This window comes from Centropristis striata, chromosome 10 (genome assembly GCF_030273125.1).
Source record: "Centropristis striata isolate RG_2023a ecotype Rhode Island chromosome 10, C.striata_1.0, whole genome shotgun sequence".
Classification (NCBI taxonomy): Eukaryota; Metazoa; Chordata; class Actinopteri; order Perciformes; family Serranidae; genus Centropristis; species Centropristis striata.
In genome coordinates, this window is record NC_081526.1 from 5,591,525 (window position 1) to 5,610,187 (window position 18,663).

The window sequence follows — 18,663 nt, forward strand, 5'->3', positions numbered from 1 at the left end:
CTGTATTTTATTGTATTGTGTGTTTAGCATAACAATTTTAGTCATTTTGTGTCTTTCTAAGTCATTTTGTGTCTTTTTTGGCCATATTGTGTCAAATCTACCATATAAGAGGGTTCCATCCAGTTCTATCATTTGATACTAAATCTATTTGAGCTTGTCTCCAGTATTACTTGGTATATCATCATCAAACTGAAACTGGCCTCATGGAGTTTACAGCCAGAACTTTAGAGTTAAATTTACAGTAGGGCTCCACGCTGCTTTGTTTTCTAGTCTGGATGTCAAGAAGAAGTCTGGATTTGGAGCTTTTGGAGACTCCAGAGGGTTAAATAAGGGATCTGAATGCTTCTTCCACCACTGCTGGATTCTGTGGGATTTCCACTTTCTCTGCAACAACTGAAGCATCCAGCAGAGTGTGCTGTGTTCAAGGACTAAATCTGCATCCCGGGAAGAAAAAAAAAAAGCCTTCATGCATCATGAGGAGGAAAGAGGAGCCGTTGCTGTGTGCTGCTGTCCGTGGTACTGAAACCAACCAGCAGCCCACCCTGTAACCACAGCCATCCATGCTGCACTCACATTGTCCCAGCTGTTGTGATGCATCAACATTTACAGTGATAACTCGTTTTTACTGCTGTTTATGTATCGACATGTCACAGATAACCAGCACACACAGCAAAACCGGGAGTGTTAATTCAACTCACAGTGTTAAATTGAACACTTTTTCTGAGTTTTTATAGTTCTCACGGATTCTGAGTTAAAATACACTTTAAAAAGTGTTTATATTTTAACTCTTTAATAGTGTTAAATATTTGATACCCTTGGTGTTGTTTTATGACACCACATAAGTGCAGTTTTAACTCTAAATTGTGTTATTCCTTTTCACTTTAATGTGTCATAAAATAACACAATGTATGTTAAAAATTAACACTCAAAGTGTATTTTCAACACTAAAATCGTGTAATTCCTTTTCACTTTGAGTGTTAATTTTTAACATAGAACGTGTTATTTTATGACACATTAAAGTGTATTTTCAACACTAAAATTGTGTTATTCCCTTTTAACTGTGAGTGTTAATTTTTAACATACAGTACAGGCCAAAAGTTTGGACACACACCTTCTCATTCAATGCGTTTTTCTTTATTTTCATGACTTTTTACATTGTAGATTCTCACTGAAGGCATCAAAACTATGAATGAACACATATGGAATTATGTACTTAACAAAAAAAGTGTGAAATAACTGAAAACATGTCTTGTATTTTAGATTCCTCAAAGTAGCCACCCTTTGCTTACTAGAATATAAGACATGTTTTCAGTTATTTCACACTTTTTTGTTAAGTACATAATTCCACATGTGTTCATTAATAGTTTTGATGAATCTACAATGTCAATAGTCATGAAAATAAAGGAAACGCATTGAATGAGAAGGTGTGTCCAAACTTTTGGCCTGTACTGTACATTGTGTTACTTTGACACATTAAAGTGTATTTTAACCCTAAAATCATGTTATTTCCTTTCACTAATGTGATAATTAACATTCATTGTTTTGTTTTACGATACATTAAAAGTGCATTCTGTCTTTAGCCGAACATAAAGTCACTAAATCTGAAAATCAACTCCAACTGAAGTGAATCTAACTCGCTTTTTGATCACTACAAGTGTTAAAAAAACTCCAAAATCAACACTTACCAACTCAAAATGATCAACACTAAAAAAACAACACTACAGATTTTGCTGTGCGTGCTCCAAACCCAGCTGCTAGCCCTCATGGATGTTTCTTATAATCAATAAAAGTCAGGGCTTTTCTATCAGAACAAGCATGATGTCAGTAAGAAGTGACTTTATTACAGAAACAGTAAATTGTGATTAGTAATGTATGGCACGTTATGGTTTCTACATTTGTTGCTATACGAAATAAAGCACATAGTAGTTTTGGTTTAAAAACAACAACTTTATGTTTCAAATACAAATTGTATGCACAGAGTTGCGGAAAATAATAATAGTTTACATTATTTTTTTAAAAATAGATCTTTAAATAGTTTCTCCAACAATAGCTTAATATACATATGTGACAAATCTTTTTTAGAAGGCATATAGAAGAACGCCTTGGAGTTCCTAGATAGCAAGTTTGAGTCTTCATGCTCAACAAGTGACGACCGGAAAACACTTTGGGCTGATGAACTACACGTTTATCCATATATTTCTAATAATATTTCTGTTCCTCTGCCAATCTAGATAGTCTGGATAGTTTATCATTTTGTTTTGTATGTGATACTTGTCCATAGTCAGTGTATTACCTACAGTATATGGGTTTGCATGCCCCCAGTTTGAAAAAACAGCAACTATGAGCTCTTCATCACCAGACTCCTTTGACAAAAAAAGTAATTTTATCTTATGGAAAACTTTGGAGTTTCTGGTATATATCGCTGCATTGATCAGTTAGTTTCTGTAATTGTGTGACTTTGGTAAACCTGAATGAACCTTTTAAAACACAAGTCACACAAAATCAAACTAATAGATCAAGGCAGTGATAGAGCATTAACTTTGTGTTCTGCATGATAAAATTACTGGTTTTGTCAAAGGAGTCTGGTGGCTTTGAAGAGAGCAAAACGGCTTCAGTTCAGGTAAATAAAAGCGGTGAAAATATGGTGTACGCTACAGGACAAAAGTTTAAAAGCAAGATCAAATTTGTACAAAAAAGATCATAGTTTCATTGCTATACTTTGCAACAAAATAAACATGATTATTATATAGAGTCACCTATTAGAATTGGAATAATTAGAATAACTATATTTTTATTGCATAGACTTTATGTTTCCTTCTTTGCTTAATGTATAAATCTGAACTCTTGTTTCTTTACTCAGCTACTTCAATTTGAGCCATTTCTGTGGTAGTTTGTCAGAGATATGAACACAGTTGAGATTTATTGGGATTTTTGTATCCAAACTCTCAAAAGCCAAAGAGCTAAAGCGAATAATGCAAACTGTGATTTGTTTTTTTACTTTTGCACCGAAGTTGTGACTCTTCCAAATCTTCTCAACCCTAAAACTAAGCCCTGCTTTTATTTTGTTAACATTTAATCAGCAATGGTCTGCTAACATCAATGTATACCTAAAGGTAAATGGAGGAAAATGCCTGGAATGCCCTGCTTAGCCTGCTGCCCCCGCGACCCAGCCCCGGATACGCGGACGAGAATGGATGGATGGTTTAATTCAATAAAGGTAAAGTCTGATCATGTAGTAAACACATCCAAAAATCCAAAGAATCCATACTGTTTTTTAAGAAAGCCATTGTAAGCAGAAAATTTAAATAGCTTCCAAACTTTTGGCCTGTAGTGTATATTGCCTAAATTTAAGTGGTATTGAGTATTTTAGGTTGCATTTTGTTGCTAAAATACATATAGATACTGCAGCCATCCACACTGGGAAATTGCATATCTTCCATGCTTCTATGCTCCTGCTGCTTCCTCAAATTGGGGGCATGCAAACCGCCATCTTCTGCAGGTAATACACTGACTTTATTTATTTATCATACAAAAAATCCTCAGTATCCCTTTAAGGCTTGGGTGCTAGATGGACTACTTGAACCTGGACTAGAATAAAAGACCATGCAAAGGAGACCTATCAAGTAACTTACTAATTTAGATTAAAGAATTTGTTATCTGTTATTTAATAAGATGCATAGCTGTTGCTTAATACAGTAGTTGAATACAGCCTGAGTGTTGTTTATACCTTAACTAGATACTACTGACCTGAAAATTAGAAACCTGGACAACAATGAAAAACATGTCAACAACAAACACCATTTAAATAAAATAACTGATACAAACATGAAGATGTATATATGAACCATATGAATTAGTTTTTAGACAATCAAGATGACTGAAAAAGCAGATGACATGGAAAAAAAAAAATGAAAAAGAGATTGACAGCGTGGCCGTTATAACCCCATGCAGCTATCTTGCATCAGTAAGAATACACACAGTGTCCACCATCATTAAAAAGCCCTTTTCAGATGTAATGCAACACCAGCAAACTGCCACATTGCATTCAGGAAATAAACAGAACTTAATCTCCCTTTGTCCAGTTAAATATAACTTTGTAAATTAAGTTTAACATACAGTATAGGCTCTATAAACACGTAAAGAATCAGTGGATTTACTGCTGACAGTAATTTGTTATCTTCTGTCCTCTTTACTTAACTGTATAAATACCTATGTACACGTAGAGCTACAAATCACAACTAGTTTTCTTTCTGTATTTACCTTAAATTTGTTTCTGAAGCCTCCCATAATGTGTCTTTTTATGTCTAACTACATCAGTAAACCCCAGCATAATCTCAAGATGCACAAATGTTGACAAATTACAGTAAATACAGTACAAAAGAATGATGAAATTTGATTATCTTCACTATCTAGCTCTTGTTTTTTGCATTAAAATCCCTGTTTTTGATCTCTGAGGCGCTCTGAGTGGAACGTTAAAATATTGACATAGACGTTTAACTCCTAAATTTAACACACTTCTGTCAGTATTCCCGCTTCATGTTCTAGTTTATCCTTCTATCTAACACTTGTCTGTCCAGTCCTTCTGAACATTCTCCAATGAATGAAATTAAAACTTCCAAAAGCAAAAATCCTCCCAGTGTCTTCTCTTTGCCTTTTACATGTGCTATAAAACAGAGTTTGTAGAAGTAGAGCAAAATAAAAACAACATTTTCAGTATAAAATCAATTGTCTTTGTGGTCCCTCAACCTGTGCTTTGGTGCTCCTGAATACAGGAAAGTGAATGAAGTCCACAGTGTGAAACACGTCTCTGTGGCGAACCTGGTCTCACAGGAATCCGTGGAATAGCCACGGATTCGCTTAAATCAAAATCTGTGGAATAGCCACGGAATCACTCAAATTTCCGTGAAACTGACACGGATTTCGCTACAATGCAGGTTAATGACAATGAATGATAATCATATCCCGTGGCTATTCCATGGATATTTTTTCCTATTGGTTTGTTCCAAGTCATGTGACTTTCAAGGTCCCGGCGGTCAGAACAAAAAACATGGCGGACAGTTCTCTCATTTTTAGTGAAAAAATCAATATTTTGACTTAGTTTCTGCATAAAAATGGATTTTGATCACATTTCTTGCCAGAAATACATGTTTTATTTTCTAAATATTCACTCAGTGAATGTACATAATCACTTTGTATGTTGGAATAGCCACGGGATATGACTGTCATTAACTTGCATTGTAGCGAAATCCGTGTCAGTTTCACGAAAATTTGAGTGATTCCGTGGCTATTCCACGGATTTTGAGTAAAGCAAATCCGTGGCTATTTCACGGATTCCTGTGAGACCATGTTGGCTGTGGCTCCTATTTGAGTCCTTGCTCGATGCCCCATGGGTGGAAGTGTCCAGCGTCCAACAGCGTTTGTCCCAGCCTCTGTAGAAGCCAAGGGTACCAGTGCAGGCCGTCGGTCTGCGCTTCTGAGGGCCCCATCAGGCTGTAAAAGAACCTCAGTGGGGCCAGAGCCAAATGGGCCAAATGGTGATTGTCCACAGCAGCGTAGCAGGACGCCAGCACGCCGTTCACCACTATGGAGCCGTGCTGGGTGAGCGGGGCGTACAGCCCAGTGCTGCTTTGTTCTTCTACAAACGTCACGACTGAAAGTTTTGCCCGTTTTGAGCCCGTTTTCCCTTGTGACGTAAATACGCACTGTCCTGGCCGCACCTCGCTGGCAAAAACTGTCTTCAGACCTGCTTCACTAGCAGGCCTGTGCTCCGATACGGAGCCCGACAGCGGCCCCTCAGCTGTCTCTTCCCACTTTGTTGGGTCCCTCAGCCCGGTGGAGCAGTCCGTGACGAAGATCAGGTGAGCAGCTGTGAGAGAAATATTAAGTCCTGCGTTGGTGCCGATGGTGTAGAAGATCTTTGAGACGTTGGGCTGGTGGTCCAGGAAGGACAGGACCGGGCTGTAGAGAAGGGGGCCGTGACCGTCTGTTGCTAAGACGCGGTCGCCAGGACGAAGATGACGCATCTGTTTGGTAGCCCCGCCCTCCAGGGTCACCTGAGCGTCGCCAGGGAAACAGCCACCAGTTTTGGCTGCCACAGAATGTTCTGGAGGGATGAAAGACACAAGATTATTAGTGCGATTAATCTAATTAATTAGAGGCTTTGTAATTAATTAATCGAAATTAATCACATTTTAATCGCATATAAATATTTGACCTGAGAACATTGAGAAGTATTTTTTTCACACGGATTTTTAGTATACCATTGAAAAATGACTGAATACATAAGCTTAAGCAACAAAAATATTGGGTAACGCTTTATAATAAGGTCCTTAATAACCATTAATTAACAAGTAATAAGGCATTGTTCTCGCTTTAGATCCGGTAGTTGCAAAAAGCATAGTTAACTTATAGTTAACTTATAATAGATGAGCAATAAAGTATATTTTAATATCAATAAGCAAACAAAATAAGATTAATAAAGGCATGGCAAAGACATAATGGGTGAGTCATTGGTGTTTGTAATGCCATTATTAACACTTATATAAGCTTATAAACACACAATAATGTTAATAAGCATCTTGTAAGGACTTACAAGGGCCTTATTACTTGTTAATTAATGGTTATTACAAGGACCTTAATGTAAAGCGTTACCAAATATTGTTTATTTTTTGTTCAAGTCCAACAGACCAGTGCAATTTTTGCCATTAAGTGTAGCAATAGCATATTTAGAAATATAGTACATTTCATAAATCCAGGTAGCCTATAGGTAGGTAGACCTTCTGTAAACAACAATACTTTGGTTTTTTGAGTAAAACACAATACTTTCAAGTACATTCAGAACATTGGAAACCCCGACTATTAGAAAACATCTCTCTGGTTTAAAAAAATCAAATTTATTTCAGTCCAACTCTCTCAATAACCTTGGCCAAAACAATAAAGAGTTCAACATAAAGTGCCAGTTGCACTAACTAAATGTCCCATCATCCACGGGGCCAACCAAAGGTCTCATCAGCTTCTTCCTTCATGTTCACTGTGGTTTGTTGTTGTCTGAACTCATCAACGCTAGTTGGTGCTCCAGTATAATCGGTCCGCCTGAAACTCATCCAGTGAGAAACGTTCCGCGGTGCAGAAATAAGTGCGATTAAAATGCGTAAATTTTTTTAACGCGTTCATTTTTGTGTCATTGATTAATCTTAATTAACGCGTTAAAGTCCCGGCCCTAAAGAATATATTTTTTTTTTTTGCTTTAATTTTTGGTGATGGTGCAAGGATGCAGAGTCAAACATAAAGAGAAAGTTTGTTTCAGAAGTAGAGCACCAACTGCACCAGCTGCACTTCAACTTCTACAGTGGCTGAATCTGCAGATAGTACTCAGTCACTGATCTATAAAACAGGTGAGACTTTGACACTGATTCAAGGACAACTTTATCTCAGTGGATCAGCAGCGGATTGTTAACTTATGTATATATTGTGACTCATGTTCAGACTTTGTCTTTTCTGTCTGCCTCTGGTTCTCTCCTTAGTCTTATATCTCATACACACTGCAAAAAAGGTGTGTCTAAAAACAAGTTAAAACATTAAATCTGAGGTAAATGATATTACTGAATGGACAGATAATTTCACTTGACAAGATTTCTTAAATTAAGATTGTTTAATCTAGAAATAAGCATGTTGAACGCTTAAAATAAGAAATTAACTCTTAAAACTAGATAAAGTATCTATCACTTCTTAATCTCAGTTTTTTTTTTATCTTGGTAAGAACCAAATAATTCGCAGGGCACACACAGAAATATATTTTACCAGCAGATGAGAATTTGTGACCCCATCCACATCTGATTTAATTCAAGATTCAAGATTCAAGAGTTTTCTATTGTCATTATAGAAGATAACGAAATTTCCTTCAGACTCACGGCTTAAAGACATACAATAAGTTAAAAAGGCACACGTTAGAACAAAACAAAGAATAAATAAAATAACAAACAGTGGCAAAAACACGAACAAAAACTAAAAATAGCCAAGGGTCTTGAGCCGCCATGATGGTGTCGCAAGGGTTGATTTTATGAACTATATTAGTGATTTCTTTGAGAAAGTCTTTCAGCAGCTTTGTGTGGCCCTTTAAGCATTCTGCAATGATAAGCTCTATCATTACAGAATGTGGCCTAGAATCCAATATAAAGTTTGGATTATTTTTAGTGTTTCAACTTCTTCAAACCCACCAACCTGCCTGCTGGAGGTTAGAGGAAGACAAAAATTTTGTTTGCTAGTGTGCTAAATTTAGTAAACCCAATTTTGAATGGGTGCTGTATTTATATAGCGCCTATCTGCCTTACCAGACAAAGCACTTTACAATTAGCCTCTCATTCACCCCTTCACACACACATTCAGTGGCAGACTCAGCCTGTTTGAAGGGCCAAAAAATAAAAAGGGCACAGTCTGCACAACATGGGGCCCCACCAGCAGCAAAAAGCTTTGATGGATGATGTATGATGAAATAGTCCTCATCCGTGATCCCAGTTAAAAGGAGATCCAGATCAAAGTAATTAATGATATGGTATTGACAATTAAAACCATCGAACTGAACCATGTAGGGGGTCCGGAGGCATCCCCCCCGGGAGAAAACTTGTAAATTTTTAAGTAAAATGCATCAACTTTGCACTCTTGTGAGCTAAATGAGAGCAAACACCTCACATTCGTCATCAAAACGCCAAAAGGAAACCAACGCCTCTTTTGCATTCCCCGTTCTTCTGCTTCCAAAGAAAGTCTGCACCTCGTTAGCTAACCACAACAGGTTTTTTCAGTTTGTCATATTCCTGCTCTAGATGGCACATCATCATAATTTATTGTATGAAGGGGCACCCTAGAGGGCACTCAATCATTTTTTGAAAACTTCTAGAATCTACAAATATGTTTAATATAAGTCTGGAATATTTCTAATACATTTCACTTAAATACACATAATTAAAACTATAGAAGTGTAAAATTATTCCAACGGACATACATGAGGGCTCCCAGTATCTCCTCTATCTGACAAAGAAAACTGAGAGCCTCTTCTGCCCAGGAAGCCACAGGATGTACATAAGTTGATCTTGTTGGAGTGTTCCTGAATAAGGTGTCCCTTTAAGACGCAGTGAGACGAGGTGGCAAGAAGAGGTAGTCAGCAGGAGCTAATGGATAACCAGCTGATTGTATCACCACAGCCTGAGCACGGCCCGGGGTCACAGGAACAGGAAAGTACACAGACTCAGACCTGGGTCGAGATATTGTTTGGATTACAGCACAGTCTGTGCTTTAAACCCAGTCACATGCCCACTACCAACAAGGAACCAGCGTTGGCACATTGTATTGAGCTGGATACGTGACAATGAGTTATGCTGATTTGGGGGAAAAAATTAGCAAAATGGCTTAAAGAAACTGTGAAGACACACAGAAAAAATAGACTATTTGCTCAGAAAACTGAAGGCAAAATCACAAATAAAAAAAAATCTGTATCTGTGTGTGTGTGTATGTGTGTGTGTGTGTGTGTGTACGTGTGTGGGAGGGCTGTCTCAAAGCAGTCTTGAGGCAGCCAAATATTTGTCCAAGGTGTGTGTGTCTGTGAGCCAGAGGGCTGCAGAGAAGGAGGGCTGTGACCAGGAGGTGATAAGACTTAGATAAGAGATCTGAGAGAAACCTACTGAAGGAAAAGCAAGAGCAAAACAAAGGGAGAGTTAATCATCTCACAGCTTACTAACCTCAATGGACTGCTAGAATGTAGCTTGGCATCAAATAACTGGTGGTACCAGACTGAGGTAAAGAGCCTCTGAGAATATTTCACTTTTTTTATTTAACGTTGAAATAGCTCGAGGTGGAGCGCGGTCATGTATTGTTTGTGTGAGGATCTCTTTTTTTTTTTTAACTTTAATTTTCTTTTTAGTTTTTTGCATTTCAAGACAATAATACACTAGGGTTGTCACCATACTAAAATTTTCAACTCGATACCGATACTCAGGAAAATATTCGACACTTGATTCCATTTTTGATACCACAGGGATAAAAACAAAGACCCAAAAAAGACACAAAATGACTAAAAAAAGACACAAAATGACAGAAAAAAACCTAAATTACTTAAAAAAAAGAAACAAAATGACCAAAAAAAGACACAGAATTACCAAAAAAGACACGAAAATATTAAAAAAGACACACAATTATTAAAAAAAGACAAAAAATATTTTTTAAAAAGACACTATATCATTTTCGATACCACAAGGATAAAAACAAAGACCCCAAAATTTAATAGAAATATTTTTAACAACAATAAAAATGCATCATGTAAAAATGAACAGAACCACAGGTTAAATATTTATAATAAAAAACAGTTGTGCCAAAAGAAACTGCAACTATGATAACAAGCTTCAGGTCTGAGGTAGTGCAAAAAATAAATAAATACAATAAACAATAACAATTAGAACAATATTTTGAGGTTGTATGGTTTAGCTGCTTAATAAGTTGTTGGATCGATACTTTTGAAAATTAGCATTGTATCCGGATACAATGTTTTAGTATCGATACTTTTTTGAGTATCGATACTTTTGACAACCCTATAATACACACACACAAAAACAACAACAGCAGCAACAACAACAACAACAACAAACATCCAGTAGCAGCTTCCTTTCATTCAGTCACAATGCAACAATTCTGTCCTGTTCAGTTATCGTTACCATAGTTACCAGTGGTATCACCCTCACCCTTTTTGAAATAATGCCATTTCTTTTCCCATTTCCCTTCAAACTGTTCCTCCCTGTGTGTGAGGATCTCATTTGAAATAAAATTGGAAAAAAATAAAAATCATATGAACGCTGAAAGGAGAGTCAGATGGTATTTATTACATAAACGGCTAAATATTGTACGGTCATAAAAGAATGATCACTGTATGAGATTATAAGGAGTAAGACTGAATACAGCAACAAGCACAGGTGCACCACCCTGCTTTGATTGGCTCCCAGTAGGCCAAAAACACACACAAACACACAAACACACACACAAACACACACACACAAACACACAAACACAGACTGATGATAGCGGCACTGAGAGGAAAGGTAAACCATTAGTGAATCAACGACAAAGGTAACCTCATTAGTGCTAATGACAGCTGGCCACAAACACAAAAACACACACACACACACACACACACACACACTGTAGTTCAGATCCATGTCTTACCTGACTTGACGCTACAGTGAATGTGGGCTTTGGACTCGTAATAGACCCAGTCAAATCCAGCTTCCACAGCCAGCCGGGCCAACATGGCGTACTTATTTCTGTCCCTTTAAAAAAAAAAAAGAAGAAAAAAAAGATATTGTGAAGTTAACAGAAGACATACACTGACACACTGACATCACTTGTATAATGCAATTCAATGTAATAAATATAATATTTTTTGGAGGATCTTGGCCACAGACTCAAACTTAAATTTGAACATTTAAAATCAGCAAAAACTAAATACCCAGTTGACTAACATAGTGGTATGTGGACTGTCTTAAGTCTATGGAGTTTTGGGCTATTTTGTCCATGTTTGAATCCTTTTCATCCTGCCTGTATACACCACTTAAAAATGTTTAAATGCCATGTTGGTATATTTTTTTCCAGCACAACCTCACCTATATGACCTAATAATAATAGATGTTTTATTCTGACTGACTGGATCAACATTTTGAACCAAAAAGAAACAAAGAAAAACCAACATAAATGTGATCTTGTGAATGTGTGTGATCCTGTCATCCAACTCTGGTTTTTCTTAGTTTGACTCTATTTTATTTGTGTCTAGTGTGGTTGGTGTAACAATTTTGGTCATTTTGTGTATTTTTTTTTGTCATTTTGTGTCTTTGTGAGTCATTTTGTGTCTTCTTTGGTCATTTTCTGTCTTTTTAGGGTCTTTTTTTAGTTATTTTGAATCTTTTTTTGGTCATTTTGTGTCTTTTCTACTTTGTTTTCTAGTCTGAATGTGATGAAGAAGTCATGCTTTTGCGCTTTTGGTGACTCCAGAGGGTTAACTGACTATAAGCAGTTTAAAGGGGATATACACGGTCGCCCATGAAGTTGGAATAAAATATTTTTTACCTCTTTCAATGAAATTATTGTGGCAAAGTGTATACCTTCTCAAAACGTTATTATTAATCTGTTCCAAACATATCACAATGAAAATGAAACCACACATAACAGAGGATTGAGTCTAAAAACAAAATTATTCCAACTTTATGGGTGACCGTGTATTATGCTAATTTTCAGCTTCATGCATGTATTTGGGGTTTCAGAGTAAACCTGTATTAACCCTCTGTCTGAAACACTTTAATGCCTCTTTCTTTAAGCCCCCCTCCCAAAAAGACCCAGTCTTCTCTGATTGGCTTGCAGGAAAACTCTGCGCTACCTTTGAAAAGGTTGGTTTTCAAGATACTCAGATGTGGGGTGGTATATTCTAATAAGCCTGCATGTGACATAGGAAGTGCAGCAGAATCTGAATGGCCTGTTGAATCTCATGTTTTCTAGGCAGCCCACAAAAAAAACTGACTGGGTTTTTGGGCATTTCAGAATCCCAAATGTTTGTGCACAAACACTGAAAAAGTGTCTTTCATGATATGTATATATGTATATATATATCCTTTATTTAACCAGGCAGTAAGTCTCGTTGAAATTTAAAAAATCTCTTTTCCAAGAGAGACCTGGCCAAGAAAGCAGCATAAAAAGTGGCAACATTTAAACACATTTAACATAAACAATTAAATACAAATACAGCCATCACAACATCAGTGAAAGAGCCTCAAGTAGAGACTCATACAGAGCAGTCACACTGACCAAGGGAAACATTTTTTTATCCTTTAGAATCGATTTAAATTCACCAATTATGATCAATTCAGACAATTTCAATTCTTTTTGCAGATTGATCCTTGATAAGGAGGCGGCAAATATGTCCCCTTTAACTATATATGTATGGCCTTTTTACACCTCATAATGTGCTCTAATGCAGTGGTTCCCAACCTTCTTCTTCAGGGACCCACATTTTTACCATTGTAAACTTTGGCAACCCCCCCGTTGTCCATTGCTTCTATGAAGCCGAACTCAATGTGACTTTCATGGTACCCTCTCTTTTTCTTTTTGAGATATTCAGCATTTTCGTCTCCCTGACGCTTCGACATTTTTCCATTAGCTCTGTGTTTCTGTTGTTAGGTGAGGTTACCGCTTTGTGAGGTTACAGCTATGTGAGGTTACCGCTAGGTGAAGTTACCGCCAGGTGAGGCTACCGCTATGTGAGGTTACCGCTATGTGAGGTTACCGCTAGGTGAGGCTACCGCTATGTGAGGTTACCGCTATGTGAGGTAACCTCTAAGTGAGGTTACCGCTAGGTGAGGTTACCGCTATGTGAGGTTACCGATATGTGAGGTTGCCGCTAGGTGAGGTTACCGCTAGGTGATGTTACCGCTAGGCGAGGTTACCTCTAGGTGAGGTTACCGGTAGGTGAGGTTACCACTGGGTGAGGTTACCGCTAGGTGAGGTTACCTGTGTATTCTGCAGGAGGGATGTTACACATGCCCTTACTCTCGCAATATAGCCTTTTAACCTTTAACCTTTTCTATAGTGATTTTTCTATTTAAATAAATGAATAAACGTTTAATGTAGCCCTTATTTAGGTTTTTTCCCCCCACTAATGAATTAAATGCTGACTCATCTATATTTAAGACATTAGATTTATTACACGCCTTAAAATCAAGAGAGCTTCGTGACCCCCCGTGGATCTTTGGCGCCCCCCTGGGGGGGTCGGGCCCCCCCTGTTGGGAATCACTGCTCTAATGGATGCTGCTACCTGTCTGAGGTGGTGATGTCGACAGCTCGGCCCTCATAGTGCAGCGAGTCCTCTGAATGGTGTCCGTCCTCGTCCCAGCCCTCGGTCACTCTCAGCTTCACGCCCGGCCACATGTTCATCACAGAGATGGCCAGGGAGTTCAACTTGTCCTTACAACGCTAGGAGAGAAGTACAGGGACGGCTGTTAGAAACAATTTTACTGTGGGGGCCAAGGAGGGGCCAGTGTTTAATCAGAGGGGCACATTAAAAATCGCCAAAAATTATATTTAAGCATTCAAAACCTATATTTTAGCTAAAAGTCTCATATTTGGAAGAACTACATTGATTGAAACAGTGAGACTTACCAACATTAACAGTTGTATTTTTTACGACAACAAGATTTCTCATTTTTGTGCACAATTACTTTTTTTAAATTTTGAATGTGCAGTACAGTGAGAATGATTTAGCTTTTATTGCACAATTAAACTATTATACAATGTACACATTATGGGTTCCTTTTGTGTACGATGAGATATTGTTTGAACAAAAAATGGGTGAGAATTATTCCGTCGTTCATCGTTATAAATTGATCATTTTATTATTAATGTGACACAGGGGCCACAGCAGGGGCCAAGGGCTTCTTCACAGGGGCAGTGGCCCCTGGAGGCCCCTGTGAAGAACCACCACTGGTTAGAAAAAATCCCTACGAAATGTGCTTTTTCCTAATTAATGCTGAGAAAGTAGCTGGAATCAGTAGAGTGAGATCAAGTGAGGAGAAGAAAAAAGGGACGATGTGAGAAGAAGTTGAGCGTGATGAGTAAGAATGTTTACAGCCATGTGGTGAAGACAGAAATACCAAAGTTCAGAGAAAAAAAGACACATATGCAATGTGGACTGGTGTGTGTGTGTGTGTGTGTGCAGCAGATAGTCAGAGACATCAGTGTCATCACATAAAGGCGGGGACAGGGACGGTGGAGCGAGAGGAGAAAGACAGAAAGAGCAACAGCGCAGCCCGGAGAAGGAGAGGAGGCGAATTATCCATCAGGAATACGTCTTTACTAACACACACTTTAAACACATAAGAAAGAAATGAGGACAATATCTCTATTACAAGTGTGTCAGGTGAATGGTCAAAGTACACACAACTATCCGTGTGTGCTTGCTTGGGATGATTAAGCAGTTTTGCAATTACTTACATAAGGCTGGAGGTCAAGATGCCTCTCAGCAGATCTGGAGATATATTTGCTAAAATGTAATGAATCTGATGTAAAGCAAAGAAATGTCAGTGTGGTTAATGTTCATGTCCACTATTGAATGAATGAATTAAATAAAAAATGAATGCTAGATTAAGGTATTTTATTTGCACATCACCAAATCTGTACTGTACTGTCATTTTGTGTCTTTTTTCAGTCATTTTGTGTCTTTTTTTTGTAATTTTGTGTCTTTTAACCACTGCTCTAGTTCTAATTTCATAAGGAATGATATGAAAATAAGATTATTGTCTCGGTTAGTTCAGTGTAATGTGCATAAGCTTTGGTTTAACCCCCAAAATTAGTGGTTTAACACACCTAAATATGCCTATCATGATGGGAAAAAGTACATACTGATGAAACTATTGCACAAAATGAGGCTTAGTTTTGGAGTTAACAGTTAATAAGAAAGTTAATAAGATTATTGTCTTGGTTAGTTCAATGTAATGTGCATAAACTTTGGTTTAATCCCAAAATTGGTGGTTTTACACACCTAAATATGTCTAGCATGATGGAAAAAAGTACATATTGATGAAACTATTGCACAAAATGAGGCTTAGTTTAGAAGTTAAAGCAATACTTTAAGGCAATATCACCAGCCAAGTATGTCAGGTAACGAAATCCAGAGGTGAAACCTCTGAAAAGGGCCCAGAGTCAATGAAATCAATCATTTTGGTTTAAACATTTAACTGACAGCAAACATTAGGAGACAATTGGATGCAACAGTGTGTCTAATCTGCCTGAAGTGGTTCAGATGGTTCAGTAGCCTGGATCAGGTCTGCAGCAGTCAGGATTAACCACAATAATGTTGTAAATGTGTTTTTTATGAGTGTAACCAAAGGAGCAGGCCTCCCATTCATTAATCCCCCTCCTTACCTGGGTCATGAGCCTGTCTGCTCCCGTGTCCTCCTCATCTTTGAAGATAATATCTGTGTTGTAATTCGGCGTCAGTTCTTTAAAGCGCTCGGAGTTGCGCGTAATTTTGCCCTCGGGTCTCCCGCTGGCTCCCAGGGTCTTCTCGGCCACGTTGGGGCTGAATTGCTTGTAAGCGAGCGGTATGAGCTTCTTGGGGAGCCGCCTCTTGCCGTACCCCCTCCCCGGCCCGCAGCCCTCCGAGGCAGGTGCGAGGAGGAGGACCAAGGCACACAGAGAGGCGGTGAGAAGGAGGAAGGAGATCCGCATCGCCCCGGGGGGAGGGAGGACTCTCCCGGGGGAGAGAGAGGTGTCTTCAGTACCTCCCCGGCTCAGATCCCGACTCCATCGTCCGTGACAGTCGCAACATCACGTCCGAAAAACTCGGATAAAAGAAGCCCATGTCGGCAGCCCCAGGCACCATGAGGACACCAAAAAAAGTTTTAAGCAGCTCCAAAAAGTTGACCCAAAATTGAGAAACTTCGCTCCCTCCGCCTTACAGAATCAACAGTAAGCGTGCAGGCTGTAAAGTCCGTGTATTTAAACAAACAGGTTCAAAGTCGATCTGGTGGGTGAGAGAGTTAAAGAGAGAGAGAGAGAGGGAGCGCGCGCGGTTACTGATATCCAAGTTGCAGTGTTGTGGTTTCTCTCCCTCTCTTTCTTTTGCTCTGGGAAACTGTCACAACATGAGCCACTTTTCGCCCGCTGCTCGGTTGGTTAGTGCCCTCTCTGGATTGAAAGCTTCTCCTCTCCATATGCGGCCGGCGCGCAACAAGCTGCAGCTTTCCAGTTGAATTGAAGGGGATTTGAGTGATCCAAAACGATCTGTTGCCACTTCAGACCGCACCCTGCCAGTCCTGCCCTCCTCTCTCCTCTCTCCCTCTCTCCCTCTGTCCCTACTCTGCCACCCACCCCGCCCCTCCTGGGCACAGGGCGCACTGGAGAGTCCTGTCCACACTCTGCTGGCAGGCAGGAAAGCAGGCAAGCAGCAAACAGAAGCTTTGCCCTTTATTGCTGCCACTTCACATTTCCAGTTGTTGTCTTTGTCTGTGTGTATGTATGCCCTTGACAGCTCTGCATGCTGCAACCTGGTTTTTATTTTGTTGTTGTTGCTGTTTTAGATTGTAAACAACATGCAATCATAATCAATTAAACCAATCAATTTCCTGGAGTATGCAGCCACCAATGGGGTTTTTCCCAGCTGCAATAAGATCAAGGGTCACTGGTTGACTGGCGGGCTACTGTTTGGTTGACTGGTTATTAATGGGGTGATTTATGAGCTGTGAGATGGATCTATTTCCTGGATGTTTGGCAGGACTTACTGACTAAATCTATGACTGACTGGTTACCTGGGTGACTGCTGATGTACAGCTGTTCCTATTAGTCTAGTCTCTTGTCTAGTTAATCATCAAGATTAATAACTTTATGCCAGTTTCCTAAAATGGATAACATTTATCTTTAATTTAATAACTTCTGGCTGTCTGGCTGCCCGGCTGCTGGCTGTGTGTGTGGCTCACACACACATACACACACACAAATACACACACTGTTTAACACCAGCAAACCCAACCCCTCCAAATTAGCTCTTCAAATATTTGCCTGCTGAAAATCAGTGGTCTCACCCCTGTTTCTCAGGGCAGGCTCCTTTGAATGAACTGAACTGTACAAGGCTGAGGGTTTCCACAATTTATGTTTTATTATTTGTGAGTGTAAACACCATAAAGTATTTCTGCTGCACCGCCGCTTTTCATGTCTCTCGACGGAACAGAGAAAAGCAAAGAGAGGGATTCTCACACGGTAAACAGCCATCTATAGCTGTGTTTGCCTTTTAGCTGAAATAGAACATCAACTGAGACTTGTGTAAATTCATTAGAACTTTCCTGGTATGGAACATACGAGCCAGTTAAAAAAAAAAATTGTCATATAGAGATCTCATTGTGTTACTGAATTCTGTTTCCAGCTTTTTTTTGAAGTGGACATGCTCTGATAATGAGGTATCACCTCATTGTAGAAGTGAGATTTCTCTCCTTCCTTTTTTGTTTTTGTTTTAAAGTGACACGGCATATGATGGATACTCTAAATTCATAAAAGTCACAATCCATTATTGGATCTGTGTCGTGGGCGTCATCATTGACTACCTAATGTGAAGTTTTACATTTAAGTTTTTGGCCATTAAAGTTAGATTTTTGGTAAATATGCCTATTTGTGTTCTGTCTGAGTTAGAATAAGAAGATAAATACCTCTCTCTTAACTATCCAGGAAGTATGAAGCTACCGTTTGCAGCTGGTTAGCTTAGCTTAGCACAAACACTGGAAACAGAGGGAAACTATGATAACCAATAACTGCCTTTCACTGCAACTGTTTTTAATGTTTTTCAAGTGTTTTGTCTGTACTGTTTGTTCTTCATTGTGTTTTCTCTGTACTCTCGACATCACTGTAAATGAGGGGTTGCCCTCAATGATTCCTCGAGAAATAAATAAAGGATAACTGAAACTGCTAGCCTTGCTCCGTCCAAAGCTAACAGAATCTACCAACCAGCATCTATGAAAGCTAACCTTCTAATTTAACACATTATCATGGTTGTTTAATTCGTACAAACAGTGGTTTGCATAGGGACAAGTTGCTGTTTTTCAAGGGTCTAGACTATTCCTTCCTTGGTGGGAGGAATTAGCCCCTTGGGGT

The 18,663-nt window shown here is 38.8% G+C and overlaps 1 protein-coding gene across 1 annotated transcript; it reads right to left on the minus strand.

The window, feature by feature from the left end:
- Window positions 1–5,304: 5,304 nt before the first annotated feature.
- LOC131978789 (indian hedgehog B protein-like) lies at window positions 5,305–16,805 on the minus strand. The gene is made up of 4 exons (XM_059342555.1): window positions 15,946–16,805; window positions 13,841–13,998; window positions 11,206–11,309; window positions 5,305–6,103 (listed from the first exon to the last, which is right to left on the minus strand). The coding sequence occupies exons 1-4, from the start codon at window positions 16,249–16,251 to the stop codon at window positions 5,361–5,363; spliced, it is 1,311 nt and encodes a 436-aa protein (XP_059198538.1). The 5' UTR covers window positions 16,252–16,805; the 3' UTR covers window positions 5,305–5,360.
- Between the last annotated feature and the right edge of the window lie 1,858 nt (window positions 16,806–18,663).